Below are 18,423 nucleotides of genomic sequence, written 5' to 3'. Positions count from 1 at the left end.
GGGTAGGAACGTAGATTGACCGGTAGATCGAGAGCTTCGCCTTTCGGCTCAGCTCCTTCTTCACCACGACAGACTGATACAGCAACCGCATTACTGCTGCCGCTGCACCGATCCGCCTGTCAATCTTACGCTCCATTCTTCCCTCACTTGTGAACAAGATCCCAAGATACTTAATCTCCTCCACTTAAGGCAGGAACTCTCCCCAACCCGGAGGAAGCAAACCACCTTTTTCCGGTCGAGAACCATGGCCTCGGACTTGGAGGTGCTGACTCTCATCCCAGCTGCTTCACACTTGGCTGCGAACCGTCCCAGTGCACGCTGAAGGTCCTGGTTCGATGGAGCCAACAAGACAACATCATCCACAAAAAGCAGAGACGAAATCTGCCGGCTCCCGAACCGAACCCCTTCCGGTCCCTGGCTGTGCCTAGAAATTCTGTCCATAAAAATAATGAACAGAACCGGTGACAAAGGGCAGCCCTGGCGGAGTCCAACATGCACAGGGAACAGGTTCGACTTGCTGCCGGCAATGCGGACCAAGCTCCTAGCTCCGGTTGTACAGGGACTGTACAGCCCTCAGCAGAGGGCCTCCAACTCCATACTCCCAGAGCACCTCCCACAGAATGACACGAGGGACACGGTCGAATGCCTTCTCCAAGTCCACAAAACACATGTGGACTGGTTGGGCAAACTCCCATGAACCCTCAAGCACCCTGTGGAGGGTATAGAGCTGGTCCAGTGTTCCACGGCCAGGACGAAAACCGCATTGTTCCTCCTGAGGTTCGACTGTCGGCCGGATTCTATTCTCCAGTACCCTGGAATAGATTTCCCAGGGAGGCTGAGGAGTGTGATCCCCGATAGTTGGAACACACCCTCCGGTCCCCCTTTTTAAACAGAGGGACCACCACCCCAGTCTGCCAGTCCAGAGGCACCGTGCCCGACTGCCACGCAATGTTGCAGAGGCGTGTCAACCAGGACAGCCCTGCAACATCCAGTGACTTGAGGTACTCAGGGCAGATCTCATCCACCCCCGGTGCTTTGCCACCAAGGAGCTTGCAAACTACCTCAGTGACTTCAGCCCAGGTGATGGACAAATCGATCTCCAAGTCCCCAATCTCTGCTTCCTCTGCAGAAGATGTGACAGTGGGATTGAGGAGATTCTCGAAGTATTCCTTCCACGACAATGTCCCCAGTCGCGGTCAACAGCTCCCCACCTCCACTGTAAACAGTGTTGATAGAGAGCTGCTTCCCCCTCCTGAGGCGCCGAACGGTTTGCCAGAATTTCTTCGGGGCTGACCGGTAGCCCTCCTCCATGGCCTCCCCAAACTCCTCCCAGACCCGAGCTTTTGCTTCCACAACCGGGGAGGCCGTTCTTCCCAATCACACTCCTTCCAGGTATCACCCACGTGAGCACTGAAGTCCCCCAGCAGAACGATGGAGTCCCCAGTTGGAGCTGTTCGGCCCATAGGCCGTAACAACAGTGAGAGACCTATCCCCGACCCGAAGGCGCAGGGAAGCAACCCTCTCGCTCAGCAGGGGGAGAACTCCAACACATGACGGCTGAGCTGGGGGGCTATAAGCAAGCCCACACCAGCTCACCACCTCTCACCGCGGGCAACTCCAGAGTAGAGGAGAGTCCAGCCTCTCTCAAGGAGTTTGGTTCCAGAGCCCAGACTGTGCGTGGAGGTGAGCCCGACTATCTCTAGTCAGTACTGCTCAAAATCCCGCACTAGCTCTGGCTCTTTCCCTCCCAGCGAGGTGACATTCCATGTCCCCATAGCCAGAGTCGTCATCCAGGGTTTGGGTCGTCGGGGCCCCCGCCCACGACTGCCACCCATAACACAAGGCACTGGCCCCTTCTGGTCCTTCCTGCGGGTGGTGGCCCTACAGGAAGGGGGGCCCACGTCGCTCCTTCGGGCTGAGCCTGCCTGGGTCCCGTGGGCAAAGACCACAATGCTAACAGAGGCTAATGCTAACATGAGGTCCTATGAACTTGTTGGTGCATACAGGTTTGACTTCTGATATCAGGTTGTTGTGCTAATATGCTAATGATTGGCATGCTAATGCTAACATTCTAATGGTGTTTGAGATCTTTTTAATTTGTTATTTGACATGCTAATGTTAGCTTAGTGCTAGCTTCATCCCTTACATGGAGCTTTCTAAGTGGATTGTTTGGTCCATGCAGTCCAGGTGCCCTGCTGTTAGATCAAATCCCTGATGGCGAGCTACAAACAAGGAGAGGAGCCTGAGGACGACCTTCTCACAGCCAACTTTTACCTGCAGATGGTCTGGTAGGTAGGTATCTGTCTACTCTCCCACCTCCTTGAACTGAGCATTGCCACTACATCACATCCAAACTTCTGGACTGTGTGTGCTTCCCAACCATTATCCCTCAGACCCATAACTTATTGACTCCAAGCTCATTTTTTTGATCATTCCTTCGATCGGGGACTAGAGAGCCAGACCACTGTATTTGTTGGTGACAGTTTGCCCAACTGACTTGTCGTGTTGTCTCATGTATCTGAATTATGCTGAATCTTAACCATGCATGTTGAATGATGTCGTACCGGTCATAACTTTGTACACCCTTTATATTTATTTAATATATTACCACACTCAAACTCATATGCTGGTTTATTGTCTTTATTTACTAAACCTGCCCTCTAGTAGCTGCACCTAGTTTCTCCTGATATTTACTCACTAGCCATTTCAACCCTCTTCCACAATAACACCATAATTACCTTGTATTAACTCAATACATGCTACACCTAGGTGGGCCGTCCATTGACGACACAGTCTGGGTCCGGGTTGATTTGCCGTTTGGTCCAGATCCGGACCGAAGTCCTGAATTTGAGAGATGAGCTCAGCTGTCAGAAATGACCTCTGCCAACATGATTCCAGGCTCAGGCCTGAGGATGACCAGGTTTTATCACATGGCCTGTTTATCAATTTGTTTGTGTTAGCCAATCAGGGATGATCAGAAGTTGAACATATTAAGAAGTTGACATCAGTCTTCCCTGTGCTGCAGATATACATTATGTCCATCAGTTACCTGGTATGTCACAGTAGTCAAGTGTGACTCTGCGCAGGTATGAGGTGACACTCAGGTCAAAGCTCCGCCTCTTCCCTTCAGTTCCCAGCTGGCAGATGCTGAAGGACAGGATGGTCTTCTCCTGGTCCACCTGCCGGGTCAGCTCCAACAGCACCTGAACACACCACACACACAATTGTCTCACATGGCCTTAGTATAAAATGAAACTCTACGCAGTTGAAAAGGCTGATGGCAAGCTCCACCCGCTCGGAGTCACATGATTACCTGACCTGAGACCAGAGAAACTAACAAACCTCTTTGACTTCAAACTTGAAGTGAAGGTCGGTGAGCTCCTCCAGAGCCGAGCACTGGTGATCCTCATCTGTGGACTTCTCGCTGTTGTCCTCATCTGAATCTAACACACAACGGCACAAATAGAAATTATACAATGAGAACAGAAATTAAAAGAGTTTCAGAGTAATAAGCAGATGGTCTGTTTTTAGTCTGTCAGTTAGTTACATAAATCATTCACAGGTGGAATGAAAAACACGTTTGGTCTTGAAAAGACATTTTTGTATTTCTCTGTTTGGTATCAGTTACATATCCAAGATTAGTTTTCATGATTCAGCGATGGTTAGCAGCCAATCAGAGTGCAGGAGCACCAACCTGTTTCCATAGCGTCCAGGAGTGCGGGATGAAGGCTGAGTGCTTGAGGTCTGGCCTCTGCCAGCGGCAGCACCTGCAGCAGGAAATACGGCCAAATATGACAACAGCAGTTCTGAGATTCTTTCCCCATGTGTCCCCTGTCACAAACTGCACCCCATCACTTCTCCTGTCACCCAGACCATGCACCTTCCAAACATCTGTCCATTGCTTCCCAAAATGTTGACTGTGCCTTCCCTAAATCTTCACTGCCCGTCAACTCCCAAACTTCTCAGTCACGTCCCTAATCTTCCACAAGTGCACAAACGTCCTGTGTTTGTCCTGTCACAACCAAAACCCCCCACATCATTCCACGTCCCTCCCCAAAATTTTCCATCATCACTCCACTAAACTGTTTCTGATCAGTTACCCATACATCACCTGTCTGACACAACTTTACTTTGGTAGGAAATGCTCGCAGTGACAGTTTAAGTTTCTGGATTATTTCAGTTGGTATGGCTACAGTAAGACCAGACTGTACCAACTGTACCTTTTCCATGGGTGTGGACGGTGAAGAGTCCATATTAGGCAGCGGGATGCTGTATACCAGTTCCAGAACATTCTGGATCTTCTGGTCTGAGATCTTAACATGCAGCAGTGGCAGTTCACCCGACACCTTGAACCTAAAGCACAAACATCCCAGAATTGCTGGCATATCATAAACAGGTGAGTGAGTGGAGAGATGAGACACCTGTCCAAAGCTAGGAGTCGTACCTGGGCATCCTGGCATCCTTCTCCACCATACACTTGGCGAGCTGGACAGTGAAGTCCATTGGCTGGAGGATGTGTTGAACTGATGAACCCTGAAGCCGAGCTGACTTCCAGGCCTCACCTGGAATTAATTTGCAACTACTGGATAAGATGTGGACGTCTAAGCAGTAGGGTAGTTCTATACCTGTGTGTGTGTGTGTATTAGTTGTGTACCTGACTTGCTGTAGAGCACCTGGACTCTTCGTAGCTCCACATTGTATCTCTCATAGGCTCGGTCCATGATTTCCTCCAGGGAGGAGAAGGAGGACGAAGACGAACTGAGACCGCTCTGCTTGACACTGTTCAACTACAAACACACATGTGTTCAACCAAACAAGCTGATGCACAGCCCAAAAACACCTGAACACACAAACAGAAACACCAAAGTCTGTGTATGGTCAGACATAAAGACACCACATACATGATGTATTTATGTTCTCTGCAGGGGTCAGAGGTCATTCAAAGGTTTATCCTCTGCACAGGGGGAACATTTGCAGCTACTTTTATCAAAATGCCATCATGGACATTTTTGCTGGCTATGTTTATGATCTTTGTAGTTTTTAAAGTCCTCTGTCTGATACGATGGCCGACTGTCAGTTAAAGTATCTGTTCATTGCAGCCTGAACTGAAAAAAAAAAAAAAGAGTCAAGAGTCAAAATGCCAAAAATTTTGTCAATTTGGTAAAAAAACAAAAAAAAAACAAAAAACAAAAACAACTAAATATTTGGCCATATGACCTGAGGGTAAAACTGAGGTTTGACAGGAATAAAAAATAACTCACCTGCAAGCTGCCAAAATCTACGATTATGAGGTCCGACATGTTGCTATAGAAACCAGACTTCGGTACAAGCAAGTATGATGGCTTCAGGTCGATCCTCAGGTCCAGGACCTTCCTGGTCTCAATGATGTGAGACAAACCTGCAGAGACCAGAAACCATCAGAGTCCTGATAAAAACGACACTGATCTATTGGATCAACTGGAACCAGAATCCATCAAAGCTCTCTGCACTCTTTCAACCAAAGATCCACTGAGCGACAAGAGCCATCACTCTGTTGCTCTTTTATGTGTGACGGTAAACATCTTGTGTCCGTTGATCAGACAAAGACATCAATTAGAAGACGTTGTCCTTGGCTGGACGACTGTCATCTGCCTTTTTTAAACAAATTCTATTGACCCAATGATTAAAATAATTAGTTGACAAAACAATCAACAGATGAATTGATTGTGAAAATAATCATCAGTTGCAGCTTGAACTGAAGCTGATCAGGACTTCAGTATTTGGATCAAGTATCTAGTGAGCTGGTATTTTAATCAGTCAGATATTGGACATCTTTGGACGGTTGGTCACTCAGGTGATGACACACTAATGAAAACATAATCATGATCATATTCCATTTCTGCCAGATTCTGCAAACAGATCCAGTAAATCTTACACACTGGACCTCTGCTACAACACATCACATGCTAACATCTACGTTAGCTATTCTAAACGTTCCTTTACAAATACAATAAATGAATACATAAAAAACAGAGCGACCGAGCTGTTTCTGACCGACATATTGATTGACTGATTATTTCTTTTCATTCTGATTGGACAGATAGTTCTGATTCTGGAATCAGACTGGGTGAAATGTTCTTGAAGCCCAGCCTCCATCTCTGGATCAGGGTTGAAGCTCAGGCCCAGACTGTCAGACTGGACTCAACTGACTCAACTCAGAAACAGCTGTCATTTGGCTCGAGGTGATTCTTCCTCTGGAGAACGCGACTGCTTTAAGCAAACGCTGAGAATCCCTCCAGGGATCTTTCAGGTGTTTCAGTGTGGACTGACAGATGTTTCCTTTGGTTTTAAACCTAATGTATGAATTAAAGTTACCTGTGGCAGTTTTCTCTTTGATCTCCTCCAGTTTGGAGAGCGTGGCCGAGGTCAGGACCTCCAGATCGACGCCTTTCCCCGTCTTAAAGAACTCGGCCAAACTGGTCACTGTCAACTGAACAAACAGCAGGGACATGTCTCACTTATGATTTATTACATGTCCTCAAAGGTGAATCTAGATCAACATTTGTTGCCGTGATAACAGACGGACCGATAAAACTCGTAAAAACCAGATGTGAGCAATCTGATCTGAGGTCAGAACGTGGTTCATGATTACCGCATCATAGATGATCTCGACAGGCTGAGAGTGGACTCTGAGCAGCTGGTCGGCGGCGCTCTCCTCGGGGTTTAACTCAAACACAACGCTGAGCAAAGAGGAAGATGAGTCTCCCACTGAGGCAATGAGCGAAGGTACCGCCCCCTGCTGCTGTAGACCTGTAACGTACCAGTGCTGCAACGCTGCCTCCACCCTGCAGGAGCACAGACAGGCCTCCATTACTAACACAGGCTGGGGAGGGTGCAGCATTCAGTTTGGTCATGATGTCCACAGACAAGGACAGCGAGAAGAGCCAGAAACAAGTGTGGTCCAAGTCCACAAAACAGCACAACACAGGAATCAAACATGTGACGTTTGGTTATAGGACGCTGGGGGGTCACCTGAAGGCCTGAGCTCCAGGTCTCTGAGAAACTTTGGTGCTGAGGTCGATCATCTGGACTTTGAGGATCTCTGGTACGTCTGGCTGTTCTCTGACCGTCACCGAGGTCCTGAACAGCTGGAAAGTGATGACCACCGCAACATACTACACACAGAGAGACACACAGAGACAGACACAGGGACGGACAGAGACACAGAGACACGGAGACAGACACACACAGGGACGGACAGAGACACAGAGACACACACACACACACGTCCTCAAATGTCTTGTTTTGTTCAGGTTACTGTCATAAAGTGAAGAAACCAGAAAATTAGTGACTAATAGTGATTACTTTAACATTTGACAACTACTCAATTAATCGCTGCCTCTAAATAATTTTGGATGTCAACAATGACAATTCATTCAACATTCAACAATTGTGGCTATGATTTTTGCCATAGTCAAACAGCTCCAGCTGGAGAGAAGATCATGGAGTCAGAAAATCTGAAAGGTTCATCCTCAGAGGAGAAGGAACATTTCATAGAAAACTGTCCACAAGATTCTTCTATTTCCTGTGTGAAAACATCGGGTTTGTCCTGACAGTGGTGATAAGTACCAAACTTTATCCTGTGGAGAGCATGAATATCACAGCAGCAGTGTGCTCACCTGTTTGGGTAAAGCCAGGTTGTGAGAGCTGCCACTGTAACCGATGGCCGTGTAAAGTTTTTCTTTTTCCTCAGCCGTAATGAGATCGTCCAATCCTGAGCCTGAACACCGGAAGGAAAATATCTTCAGATCACTGCCACACAGAACACAAAGTATCTTCAAGTAACCATAAAACTACAATTAACCAGAGGTGAACATCACCTGAACACCTGTGAAAAAGCACCTTAAATCTCCTCATACCAACTAAAAAACCTCTGAATGTGACGGACCTGATTCATGTTGTTTTCTGCACAACTGATTTCTGTACTCATCTGTAAAGTGGCAACAAATGACAGGAGAGATTTACAACCCTGATTCCAAAACAGTTGTGACGCAGTGTAAATGAAACACAATGTGGAACGCTCCAAAAACACCTGTTTGGAACATTCCACAAGCAAACAGGCTCATTGGTAACAGGTGAGAGGATCATGATTGATATGAAAGGGGCGTACTGGAAAGGCTCAGTCGATCATAGAGGATGGAACGAGTCAACAGTCGAACAGTTAGTCCAACAACATGAAATAACATTTCACAATACACAACTGCAAGAACTTTAGGAATCACACCATCTGTAGTCCATAATATGATCAAAAGATTCACAGAATTTGGAGAAATCTCTGCATATAAGAGGCAATGCTGAAAACCAACACTGAATGCCCATGACCTTCGACCCCTCAGGCGGCCCTGCATTAAACACCAGATTAAAGCCAGATATCAACAACATCCAGAAAGTTCTCTGGACCGGAGCTCATCTGAGATGAACTGCTACAAAGAGGAAAAGTGTGCTCTGGTCTAACAAGTCCACATTGTGGACTGTTTTTGGACATCACAGACGTCGCGTCCTCTGGGCTAAAGAGGAAAAGGACCATTCAGATGATTCCAGCACAAAGTGCAGCTAGCCTCTGTGCTGGTCTGAAGGTGTGCTGGTGCTCACGGTCACATCTATGAAGGCTCCATTAGTGCTGAAAGGTACAAACAGGTTCTGGAGCAACATGCTGCCATCCAGACAACGTCCCCTCAATGTTCCTGCTCCCAGCAGGACCATGAAAAGACACATCCTGCAGTGGTACAGCAGCATGGCTTCATAGTCGAAGAGTTCAGGTTCTAGACTGGCTGCCTGCTGTCCAGACCTGTCCCCTTTGAGACTGTGTGGAACATTATGAACAAGTTAGGACAACAGAGACTGTTGAGCTGCTGAAGTCGTTTATCAAGAAGAAAGTTCAACAGTCAGAGTCCTCAGCTCCAAACACTGACTGTGAAAGGCCAGCTGATGGAGCACAAACTGACCCCGAACCAGCTTTACTAACACGTGTATATTTACAAAAAACAAGAAAGTTGATCAGTTTGAACATGAAATATTTTGTCTTTGTACTCTAGTCAACTGAACGTTGTGAAAAAGATCTGCAAATTATTGCTTTGTATTTTTTATGTTTTACAGTGTCCTAACTTCATTTTAATGGAATTTAATATCTACATTTTCCCACAAGCTCACACTATAGAAAACAACAAAATGTATGACCATAATTATTCAGATAACACACAGATTCATACAAGGTCAAAGTGGTGGACCTCATAAGGTGTTTCAGATGAATCGGTTGCTTACCCTCCGTCTCTTTGTTCTCCTCTGGCTCCTGCTCCTCCTTCTTGGCCTTTCTACCAAAGAAGCTGCTGAAGAAACCTCCTCCTCCTCCCTGCTTCTGCCCCCCCCCTGCCTTCTTCCCCACCACCTTCTGTCCCGATCTGATCACCTGGAGGAGGAAGAGGAGGAGTGAGGAGGATGAGGAGCGAGTTATGATTGGTTAAAATCAAACTGGACTCAGGTCTGTGTCTGTTCCTCAGAAAACCTTGATCACAGTCTTCATCATCGTTACCTCCATCTGAGCCTGCTGCCGGGCCAAAGTGATGTTGAAGACATCCAGAACTTTCTCCAGATCCTGTTGGAAACAAATATTGGTACAGCAGACTCGGTCAGCAGGTCAGCCCAAACACCAGTCTGAGGCCAGTGGATGTTATATTTGTAGTTCATGTGCAGATTATTTTGTAGACTCCAAGGTGATAGTTAAGATATGTTGTTTTTCTCCAAAATGTAAAAATATTCAGTTTACTGTCTCAAAAACATCAGTGTGTTTGTGCATTATTTGATGTGTTTATGAGTGTTCCTAAACAAGCTGTGTCCAGGCTCTTTCAGTCGATCTGCAGCACCTGGATGTGTCGCTCTGTATCCTGGTTCAGCTTGTTCTGGCTCAGCAGTTTGCTCTTATAGGCAGTCTTGTAGGCCTTCAGGTTCTTTCTGTGCTGTCTGATGTTGGACCAGGACCACATGCGACTGAAGCGTCTGATGTGGACTTCCAGGATGCTGTTGAAGGCGTACCTCCACCTGGCAGAGGCACAGAAAAAAAACACACCCCAAAACCATCAAATACAGATTTTCTGTTTCTGTTACTGTTTTTTTCACCATCACTGGAACTCCACATGTTTACCAGATGCCACATGGCTGGTATTTCTTTCACCTTGTGAGTCTGCCAGTGAGGCTAGTCGTGAGACACATCAAATCCACCATCCTCATCTCACTGGACCCTCTCCAGTTTGTACATCATCTGAGCAGTTAGACTTCTAAACACCTTACTGCCCTCTACCTCACCACCACACCCCACCCCTATCGCCTACTCCACATAGTGCGCCCCGTATAACACTATGTTATTACAGTAATATACAGCTTTACTGTTTGTATTTCTATTCTATTTTACTTTATTTTTCCTCATTGTGTAGTAGCACCTTGTGCCCATGAGGAACAACATTTTGGATACATTTGGACACTCTGTATATGGACGAATGACAAGCAACAAACTTGACTTGGCTTGGTTTGATACAAGGTACGTACAACATTAAAAACGGTTAGTCATGAAAGTGGAACACGTCATTGAATGTCCAACAAAAACTGAAAAGTGTTCATGTGTTCTGAGGAACCATCAACATCAGATTGTGGTCAGAGTAACAGATGTTGACAACATCTGTGAGGATTTCAGGACACACAGTGATCCTCAATTGGCGGCCTGGGGGCCACATTCAGCCAGCCAACGCTTTCCATCCAGTCTGCAGAATGTTAACGCATTTAGAAAATGCACATATCTAACATTACTCAGCAGTAGAGAGAGAGACTCCAGAGAACACATACCGAGAGAAACTACTGTCAAATCGTGGATTTCTAAAGACCCTAACCCTGCACTGGACGATCGGTGTGAGGAAGTCCTGGAGACTCCCTCTGCAAAAACTGACCAACACCCTTAAAGACGATGTCGGGATCTACATAGAACTGGAACTGGAACTGAGTACAGTGTAACCCAGGAATTTGAATCTGAATGTGATCATGTTGGTCCGGTGGTGTCTGTACGCCAATAAATCTGAACTCTAAAACCAGATTCTGAACAGTTTGAGTTCAAATTGGTTCCTTTCTGTCGAGAATGAACTGACCAGAGTTTGGCGCTGTTGTGGACGGAGACATCAGGCCGGAACTTCCTGTAGGGGGCGTTCTTCACCATGTAGTCAATGGACTCCAGCTGCTCCACCATGGTCAGGTACTGCAGAGGACCACAACAAGACCACAGCACATCAAAAAACCTGCTCAGCACTGAGGACAAAGCACCACGAGGACACAGTCGAAACAGCATTGTCTCACAAGACCTAACTGTCTCATCTGTCTCACATGACCTGTCTCACATGACCCGACTGTCTCAACTGTCTCGCATCACCTGTCTCACCTCTCCCACATTACCTGTCTCACCTGTCTTGCATGACCCAACTGTCTCACATGACCTGTCCCACCAGTCTCTCCTGACCTGACTCTCTCACCTGCCTCACATTACCTGTCTCACCTGTCTCACATGACATGACTGTCTCCCCTGAGTGTCTCGCATGACCTGTCTCGCATGACCCGTGTAACATGACCTGACTGTCTCACTTGTCTTACAGGACCTGTCTCACCTGTCCTGACTGTGTCACGTTACCTGTGCTTTGGTCATCTCTATGGCGATGTTCTGAACCTCCAGGTGAAGATTTGCTTTTGGAGTTTTCAGTTCCAGCTCAGCATTCGGGTTGAGGCACATTTTAGCCGAGGCGAAGATCGGCTTGAAGACTGCAAAGCAACCGGTGGAAGCTTGATATCAACAAACCAACCATCTGATAATCAATGGATTATTTCATGTACTGATCACTTCCTGAGCAGCCGAGGGAAGTCACTGAGAGTACAACTGTAGAAATGTAAAAAGATGAATATTTGCCAGCTGATCTACAGTAAATCTGACTGACACTAAGGGTCCCTGTGAGGGTCAAACTGTCTCCTGGCAGAAACCAGGAAGAGAAAAACATCCTGTACAGACACATTCTGTATCTGTACGTCATCAAACTGCTGCCCACCAGTTATTTTATCAAAAAAATTATGAATAAAATATTTGTTGACGACTTTAATTTCACAATTAAAGCAAAACTAAAATGAAAACTTTAAATGAAAAAGTTTCATTTAAAAATGAAAGAACTGAAACTAAAGAACAAAGAGTGCCTTCATGTAAAGTCTGATTCAATAACCTGCACATTCACACACTACAGTATCTCCGGATTAGCTGAAGCAGCTAATAACATCTCTTCAGTTTGACCTGTGGCACTAAACAGCAGCATCTTTCATTCAGTAGCATTGTGTTTGTGTCAGTGATGTTTTCTGATGTTCAAAGAAGTTGAAGAATTCTTTGAACATCAGAGTTCGACTTGAGGATTAATGTCAAACTTCTAAATCTTCCTCTAGACGTTCACTGAACAAAATGCTGAAGCTATCAGCTCTATGAAGGTAATAAAGTGACGAACTCACTGTACTGATAATGAGGAAGCTCCTGATCCTTACTGCTAATCCCACACTTCAGCTGATCCTGCAGGACAGACAGAGAGGGCAGGGAAGGAAGAAGAGGAGGAGTGAGCGTCCATCTCTTTTCTGATGTCATTCAGAACATCATCTAAACTGAATCTCTTGTTGAAAGAAAGGAAATAAAATAAGAGTTTTCACAGTTTTCTGACTTTTTATAGACAAATCTGTTGATTGATTAGTCGAGAAAACCAATTTCTAATCTAAACAGTCATTCGTAGCAAAATATCATCTGCTGAACATGTGTGACAGTGAATGTGATGAAGAATAGAGAAAAGAAGTGGAAAAGCTCTTCATCAGGCAGCAAAAAGAGCAGGAAGTGACATCATGAATATGTCATCAAACCATGAACAGAAAATAATACTGGTATGTTAAATGACCATATATAGATATAGATTTAAATATATATAGAATGAAGTTTGGAGGCCGTGGTCAAAGTGTTTCTGTTCCTGTGAAGAGTTCAGAGAATAAAAGATCCAAACAGCATGAAGTTAAACATAAAACATTTATTTAATATTTTAAACACGTTTACTTTTTTATTTCCATCTTTTACAGTTCCAAAATAACAAAAAAAAAAGGGAAAAAGTCCAGGAGTAAAGGTTTGGGCTCCCTGCATTGTCAGGGTTCGGTAGGAGCCCTCTGTCCACTACCACAGCTCCTAAAGGCTTTTTGTGTCCAGCTGAAAGTCTTTCAGGTCTTTTTGGGGGGATTTTCACTCGTTCGTCAGAAGGCTTCTAGTTCAGAGTGAGTCTTGGGTCATCTTCCATGTTCTGCTCTTTGGAGGTTTGTCCACAGAAGTTTAGGTCAGGGACAGTGAGGGCCATGGCAAAATGATGGATCCATGACCATGCTGGACAGCTGGAGATGAGTTCTCTTCATGAAATTTTGCAGCCTTCGTTCTTCAAATATAACTTTGCTCATTGTTGTTTCCTGATGACCTGATATTTGTTCAGGTGTTGCTGCACAGTAGAACAGGGCACCATCACTCCAGAGTCTAACAGAGGTTTCATTGTCTTTCCAACAATCCTACAAGCAGCTCTCGCTGAAGGTTTTCTTGGTCTTTCAGACCTCAGCTTGACCTCCACTGTTCCTGTTAGCTGCCATTTCTTCATTTCATTACGAACTGAGAAAACAGCTACAGGAAAATGCTTTGATTTCTTCTTATAGCCTTCCCCTGTGGGCATGAGTGCTGGCAGCTATTTAGAGGAGCTTGGGGCTGAAATTTACATCACCTGAAGGGGTGGGTGTGGAAATGAGGAGTGTATGTCAACTATATTTTTAATAAAACAGTTAATGACAATGCTTGTCAGGAATAAGTTGACTTTTTTGTGGGGTAAGTGCCAGAGAAAAGTACTCTCCCCTCCAGACAAGGTCAAAAGGTGATTAAAATAAAGTGTTTCTTCACATTATGTGCCACTCGTTACCATTCAGTTGAATAGATATATTCAGGAAAATTACTTAAAACTTTAAAGCATTTTTTCTCCACGATACGTCCAAATGCTTTGATCAGGAGTCCAGGAGTCAGTCCAAGTATTCCCCACAGTGGGAGCCACTTGCAGTTCAAACATTTTACCTCAGAGGAACCGTAAGCAGGGACGTCAGTTTAAGGCTCCGCAGTCCGGCCAAGTGTAGAACTACAACTGCAGCGTACGAGCGAACAAGAGGAGAAAATTCTGGCTGGGTGTTACAACAAAGAGGAAGAGGTAATGTTCCACTTCGTGACAATGATGTTGTGACCTTCTCTCAGTGAATGGATCCCTCAATCAGCAGTAAGTAAAAGAGGCCCTCTACATTGAGCTCCAACACATCTAAGAAGCAGAAAGAATTTAAAGGTCCAAATGCACCTCAGCACCTACAGCGGAGAGCCAAAGAAGGACGCAGGAAGAGACAGAAGCAAAAGAAAAAAATCCCACAAAGTCCACCTGGAACTCCCACTGACATCACTGTAAAGCACAGCGTTGTGTCGCGGCTCTCGCTGAGCAGACATGCTGTTCTTTGCTTTCACCTGTGCTTGTTGCAGTGATGTTGCATCATGATGTTTTCAGACACCATTTCTCTATATGTTGGTGTTGAAGAACAGGATCAGCTCGTTCAGAAAAACTTAAAAAGATGACTGTCTCATGGAATCACAATGATTATTAAGAACATTACGTTGTTCAGGTCGCTGTTGTGTAATATGTGTAATACGACATATGTAATCCCCGTGGCACGGACCATTTCAAACATACATTCACTCATTTCTTTTCAGCATTGTTTCATTTGCTGTTGGTTTGTTTGTGACTGATGAGTTTGTTTTCATCTAAAAAGACAAATAGCATACACTCACCACAATGTCTTCCCATGATCCTTTGTACAAGATTGGACTGTTGACGTTCCAGTAAGCGCAGAGACAGTCCAGACGACCGAGCTGACACAAATAACAAGCACACACATAAATGAGAAAACAATCCAGGAAGTCCTGCTTGACATTAAATGGTACAGACCACAGACAAGCAAAGTGCTGCGTCTTCAGGTGAAATGAGCATACAGGCAAACAAAGCAACCAGCATGTATCGACTCATCAGGGTTAAACATATAAATGAGTCAGAAATGATGAAAAACAATAGTCACAAAGGTTGATTGTGTCTACATTGCTCCATCAAATGGATGTCAACCAATAAGATCAGACAGCACTGTCAGTCAAACATTGAACTTCAGTTTACTTAAAGTGAATGTTACAAAGAGAGTCCCAAAAACATACAGGCAATAATGTGAATAAAACAAGGTTAGAACCTAAAAATGAAGTTCATTCAGCAACAGAACAGAACGCAGTCATCAAAGAGGAAATCTTTGATGACTTACCAGCCAGTGAAACAAAGACAGGCCAAAGCCGACAGAAAAGATTTGTTTTCAGCCTGGATTTGAAAATCTCAGCAGAGGTGTATCCCAAACACTCAGCAGGAGTTTATTCCAAAGAAGGGAAGCTTGATGGGCAAAGTTTTTTAATAGAGAACACATAAATCGACAGCATCGGGGGAATGTAGAGGACTGGGGCTGCAGGAGGGAGTCCTTTAAACCTCTGCAGGCCAGAAGGAGGATTCTGTACTCAGCTCTGCACATCAGGACAGGTACTGTACCATCAAACACGCAGGCAGCTGTTTTAGACCAAATGTAGACCTTTTGTTGTGTCATGGACTGGCCAGACAAAAGTGAATTACAGAAGTCCCATCTGCATGTGATTAAAGCATTTCCAAGTATTTCAGCAGCCTATCTGGGCTAAAGTGAAAGTGAAAGAGCACAGCTCCTGAGTGACAAATCAAAAATCCCAGATTCTTGACTATATGGCTCTGAGAAGTGTGGCGCCATGGAGGCTAATGGAAAGATCCATGAAAAACGTGTGTGGCCGAACCAACAAGCAACATTTCAGTGAAATGCAGGAAGTTTTTCAGATGTGCTGATGGACTTTTACAGGTTTAGCCTTTGTCTTTATAGCCAGAAGACACAGTATCAATGGAGCTCGTGACTCGTTCCTGTACCTCAGTTTTCAGCTCATTGAGACTTCAATGAAGGGTTATCTGATGTATTTATTTTATCAATCCTTGTGTCTACATGCACACAGGAGGACAGGTTACTCAGAAAACTCAGGTTACTCAGGTAATCACACCCGTTTACCTGCAGTGTAAAAAGTCTGGTACAACGCTTCCTGCTTTACATAAATCACACTTGTCTAATCACTGCCCCCACCATCAAAGTCAGACCTGTAACTGAAACGACCGTCAGTCAAATTACTAAAGGTCAAAAGTGAACAGGTGAGTGAGTTTCAGAGCGCCGTCACCTTATAGATGATCTTTGCTGCTTCGTTCAGAATACACGATTTCCAGTTTTCATCAGTAGTCTGAAAAAAAAAACAGCAACAACAGGTCAATATCACTTGTCACAGGTGTGTGTGTTTGTCTGTGAACGCATGTGTGCGTCTGTGTGTGTTACCTGCAGGCTGAGTTCTGACAGTGTTAATCCCATAGACAGGGGGCGCTGTGGGTCTGACAGCTGAAACAAACAAGCAGTCACACGACAAGAGTCTTACAGGTGACAGTTTACCTCCTGACACTCTTTACTTCCTGTGTGTTTGCACAGGTGAGATCTGACTCACATCGTCTTCGTAGCGCAGGTGGATGCTGCTAATCTTCACCTGCAGGTTTTTGATCACCTGGGTGGCCAGTTTCTCCATAAACGTGTCCTTCTTTTCCTCCTGAGGTTTCTCTGAAACAACAGAACACTCTGAAAAGAGACCAGGAAGTCTGCCACCGATCAGACCTGGACCTGCACAGACCCCGCATCCACAAAGTTAACTTGATGTTTGAAAAGATAAATTTAACTGGATTAAATAGATGGAGTCTCTAAACTTAACATCATAAATCATCCTGAAAAAATGTGGAGATGATAAACTGTGCACAATAAAAATAAAAATACTGTCAATCAGAATTATCGGAACATTTTAAGATATTCCATGAAATATTAGGTAAAATTATAAATGCAAATTTTAAGATACAAAGACAAAAAAAATTGAAATATGAAGATAAAGGTTTGAGTTCAAATCATTACGATAAAGTGAAAAACAGGAGAAGGGAACTGAAAATCTCATTAAAACAGGTGAAATTCATGCGACAGATCAGAAATCTGATCTTGTTTCTGTTTTCTCTCTGCTTCCTCTGCTGACGTTTGCAGAAGGTCATTATCAAGCTGCATTGTGGGAAATGGAGGACGTGGTATTTGTGCATTATGGGTGCTCAGAGTCTGCTGACGGATCACTGGAGGACCTGCATCAGGTTCAGCCTGAACTCTCCTGATGCTCTTTAAACCTCAGATCAACATCTGTGTGGAAACTTGATATTAAAGTCAGTTTGAAAAGTCTCCATCCTCCAGCAGGTGACACACAGTCAAGGATCAAACCTTACCTGCTTTGTTGTCATGTTGTTTCAGCTTCTTCAAGCCTTTTTTGGGCTTTTTATGTTTTTTAAATCCTTTTGGGACTTTGGCAGCGTTAAAGAAAGAAACATCAGTTAGTGAGAGAAAGAGGAAGAAAGCAGGAAGCAGAGAAACATTAGCCTTCTGACGGGTTTAGTGTTCACGTTCAGTGATGATTTCAACCAGCAGCACCTTCAAATACATCAATCTGACTGAAGTCAAGAGTCCAGAGGAAGCAGGTGGAGGTGAGAGAGAGAACAGCCAATCAGTGGGTAGAAACTTCTGATTCAACACGCAGATGAAAGATAAAAACTAAAAACATATTTGCCTACATGACCATTGTAAAAAATCTGACAGTGTTTGTCATCAAAAAGAAAACTGCAGCGGATCATTTACAGGATTCACCCACACAGCTTCATGCTGGATCACCTCAGCTGCAGTCTGTAGTTCTCTGGAAACACCTGGACCTCCAGATCAATGAACACCGACAGTCCTGTGTGATGTCACTGTATACCGACAGTCCTGTGTGACGTCACTGTATAACAACAGTCCTGTGTGATGTCACTGTATAACAACAGTCCTGTGTGATGTCACTGTATACCGACAGTCCTGTGTGATGTCACTGTATAACAACAGTCCTGTGTGATGTCACTGCATAACAACAGTCCTGTGTGATGTCACTGTATAACAACAGTCCTGTGTGACGTCACTGTATAACAACAGTCCTGTGTGATGTCACTGTATAACAACAGTCCTGTGTGATGTCACTGTATAACGACAGTCCTGTGTGATGTCACTGTGTGCCGACAGTCCTGTGTGATGTCACTGTATACCGACAGTCCTGTGTGATGTCACTGTATAACAACAGTCCTG

The 18,423-nt window shown here is 44.8% G+C and overlaps 1 protein-coding gene across 5 annotated transcripts in view; it reads right to left on the bottom strand.

The window, feature by feature from the left end:
* vps13c (vacuolar protein sorting 13 homolog C) overlaps positions 1-18,423 on the bottom strand; it is a 100,683-nt gene that overhangs the window by 66,471 nt on the left and 15,789 nt on the right. For 3 of the 5 annotated variants that reach the window (XM_076736196.1, XM_076736221.1, XM_076736230.1), the window contains exons 7-28: positions 17,541-17,615; positions 16,736-16,845; positions 16,573-16,632; positions 16,421-16,480; positions 14,933-15,013; positions 12,556-12,613; positions 11,702-11,829; positions 11,169-11,275; positions 9,900-10,074; positions 9,569-9,631; positions 9,301-9,445; positions 7,659-7,759; positions 7,012-7,154; positions 6,632-6,824; positions 6,355-6,469; positions 5,262-5,398; positions 4,655-4,787; positions 4,445-4,562; positions 4,221-4,353; positions 3,695-3,767; positions 3,343-3,443; positions 3,050-3,203 (exon numbers count right to left, since the gene is read on the bottom strand). In XM_076736196.1, coding sequence (XP_076592311.1) covers positions 3,050-3,203; positions 3,343-3,443; positions 3,695-3,767; positions 4,221-4,353; positions 4,445-4,562; positions 4,655-4,787; positions 5,262-5,398; positions 6,355-6,469; positions 6,632-6,824; positions 7,012-7,154; positions 7,659-7,759; positions 9,301-9,445; positions 9,569-9,631; positions 9,900-10,074; positions 11,169-11,275; positions 11,702-11,829; positions 12,556-12,613; positions 14,933-15,013; positions 16,421-16,480; positions 16,573-16,632; positions 16,736-16,845; positions 17,541-17,615 — 2,463 coding nt within the window. The remainder of the gene's footprint in view (positions 1-3,049; positions 3,204-3,342; positions 3,444-3,694; positions 3,768-4,220; positions 4,354-4,444; positions 4,563-4,654; positions 4,788-5,261; positions 5,399-6,354; positions 6,470-6,631; positions 6,825-7,011; positions 7,155-7,658; positions 7,760-9,300; positions 9,446-9,568; positions 9,632-9,899; positions 10,075-11,168; positions 11,276-11,701; positions 11,830-12,555; positions 12,614-14,932; positions 15,014-16,420; positions 16,481-16,572; positions 16,633-16,735; positions 16,846-17,540; positions 17,616-18,423) is intronic. The other 2 variants (XM_076736212.1, XM_076736204.1) reach the window with 1 other exon arrangement.

This window comes from Chaetodon auriga, chromosome 1 (assembly GCF_051107435.1).
Source record: "Chaetodon auriga isolate fChaAug3 chromosome 1, fChaAug3.hap1, whole genome shotgun sequence".
In the NCBI taxonomy this organism is placed as follows: Eukaryota; Metazoa; Chordata; class Actinopteri; order Chaetodontiformes; family Chaetodontidae; genus Chaetodon; species Chaetodon auriga.
Note: the sequence above shows the minus strand (reverse complement) of the source record. Positions and strands in the feature narration are given on the sequence as shown.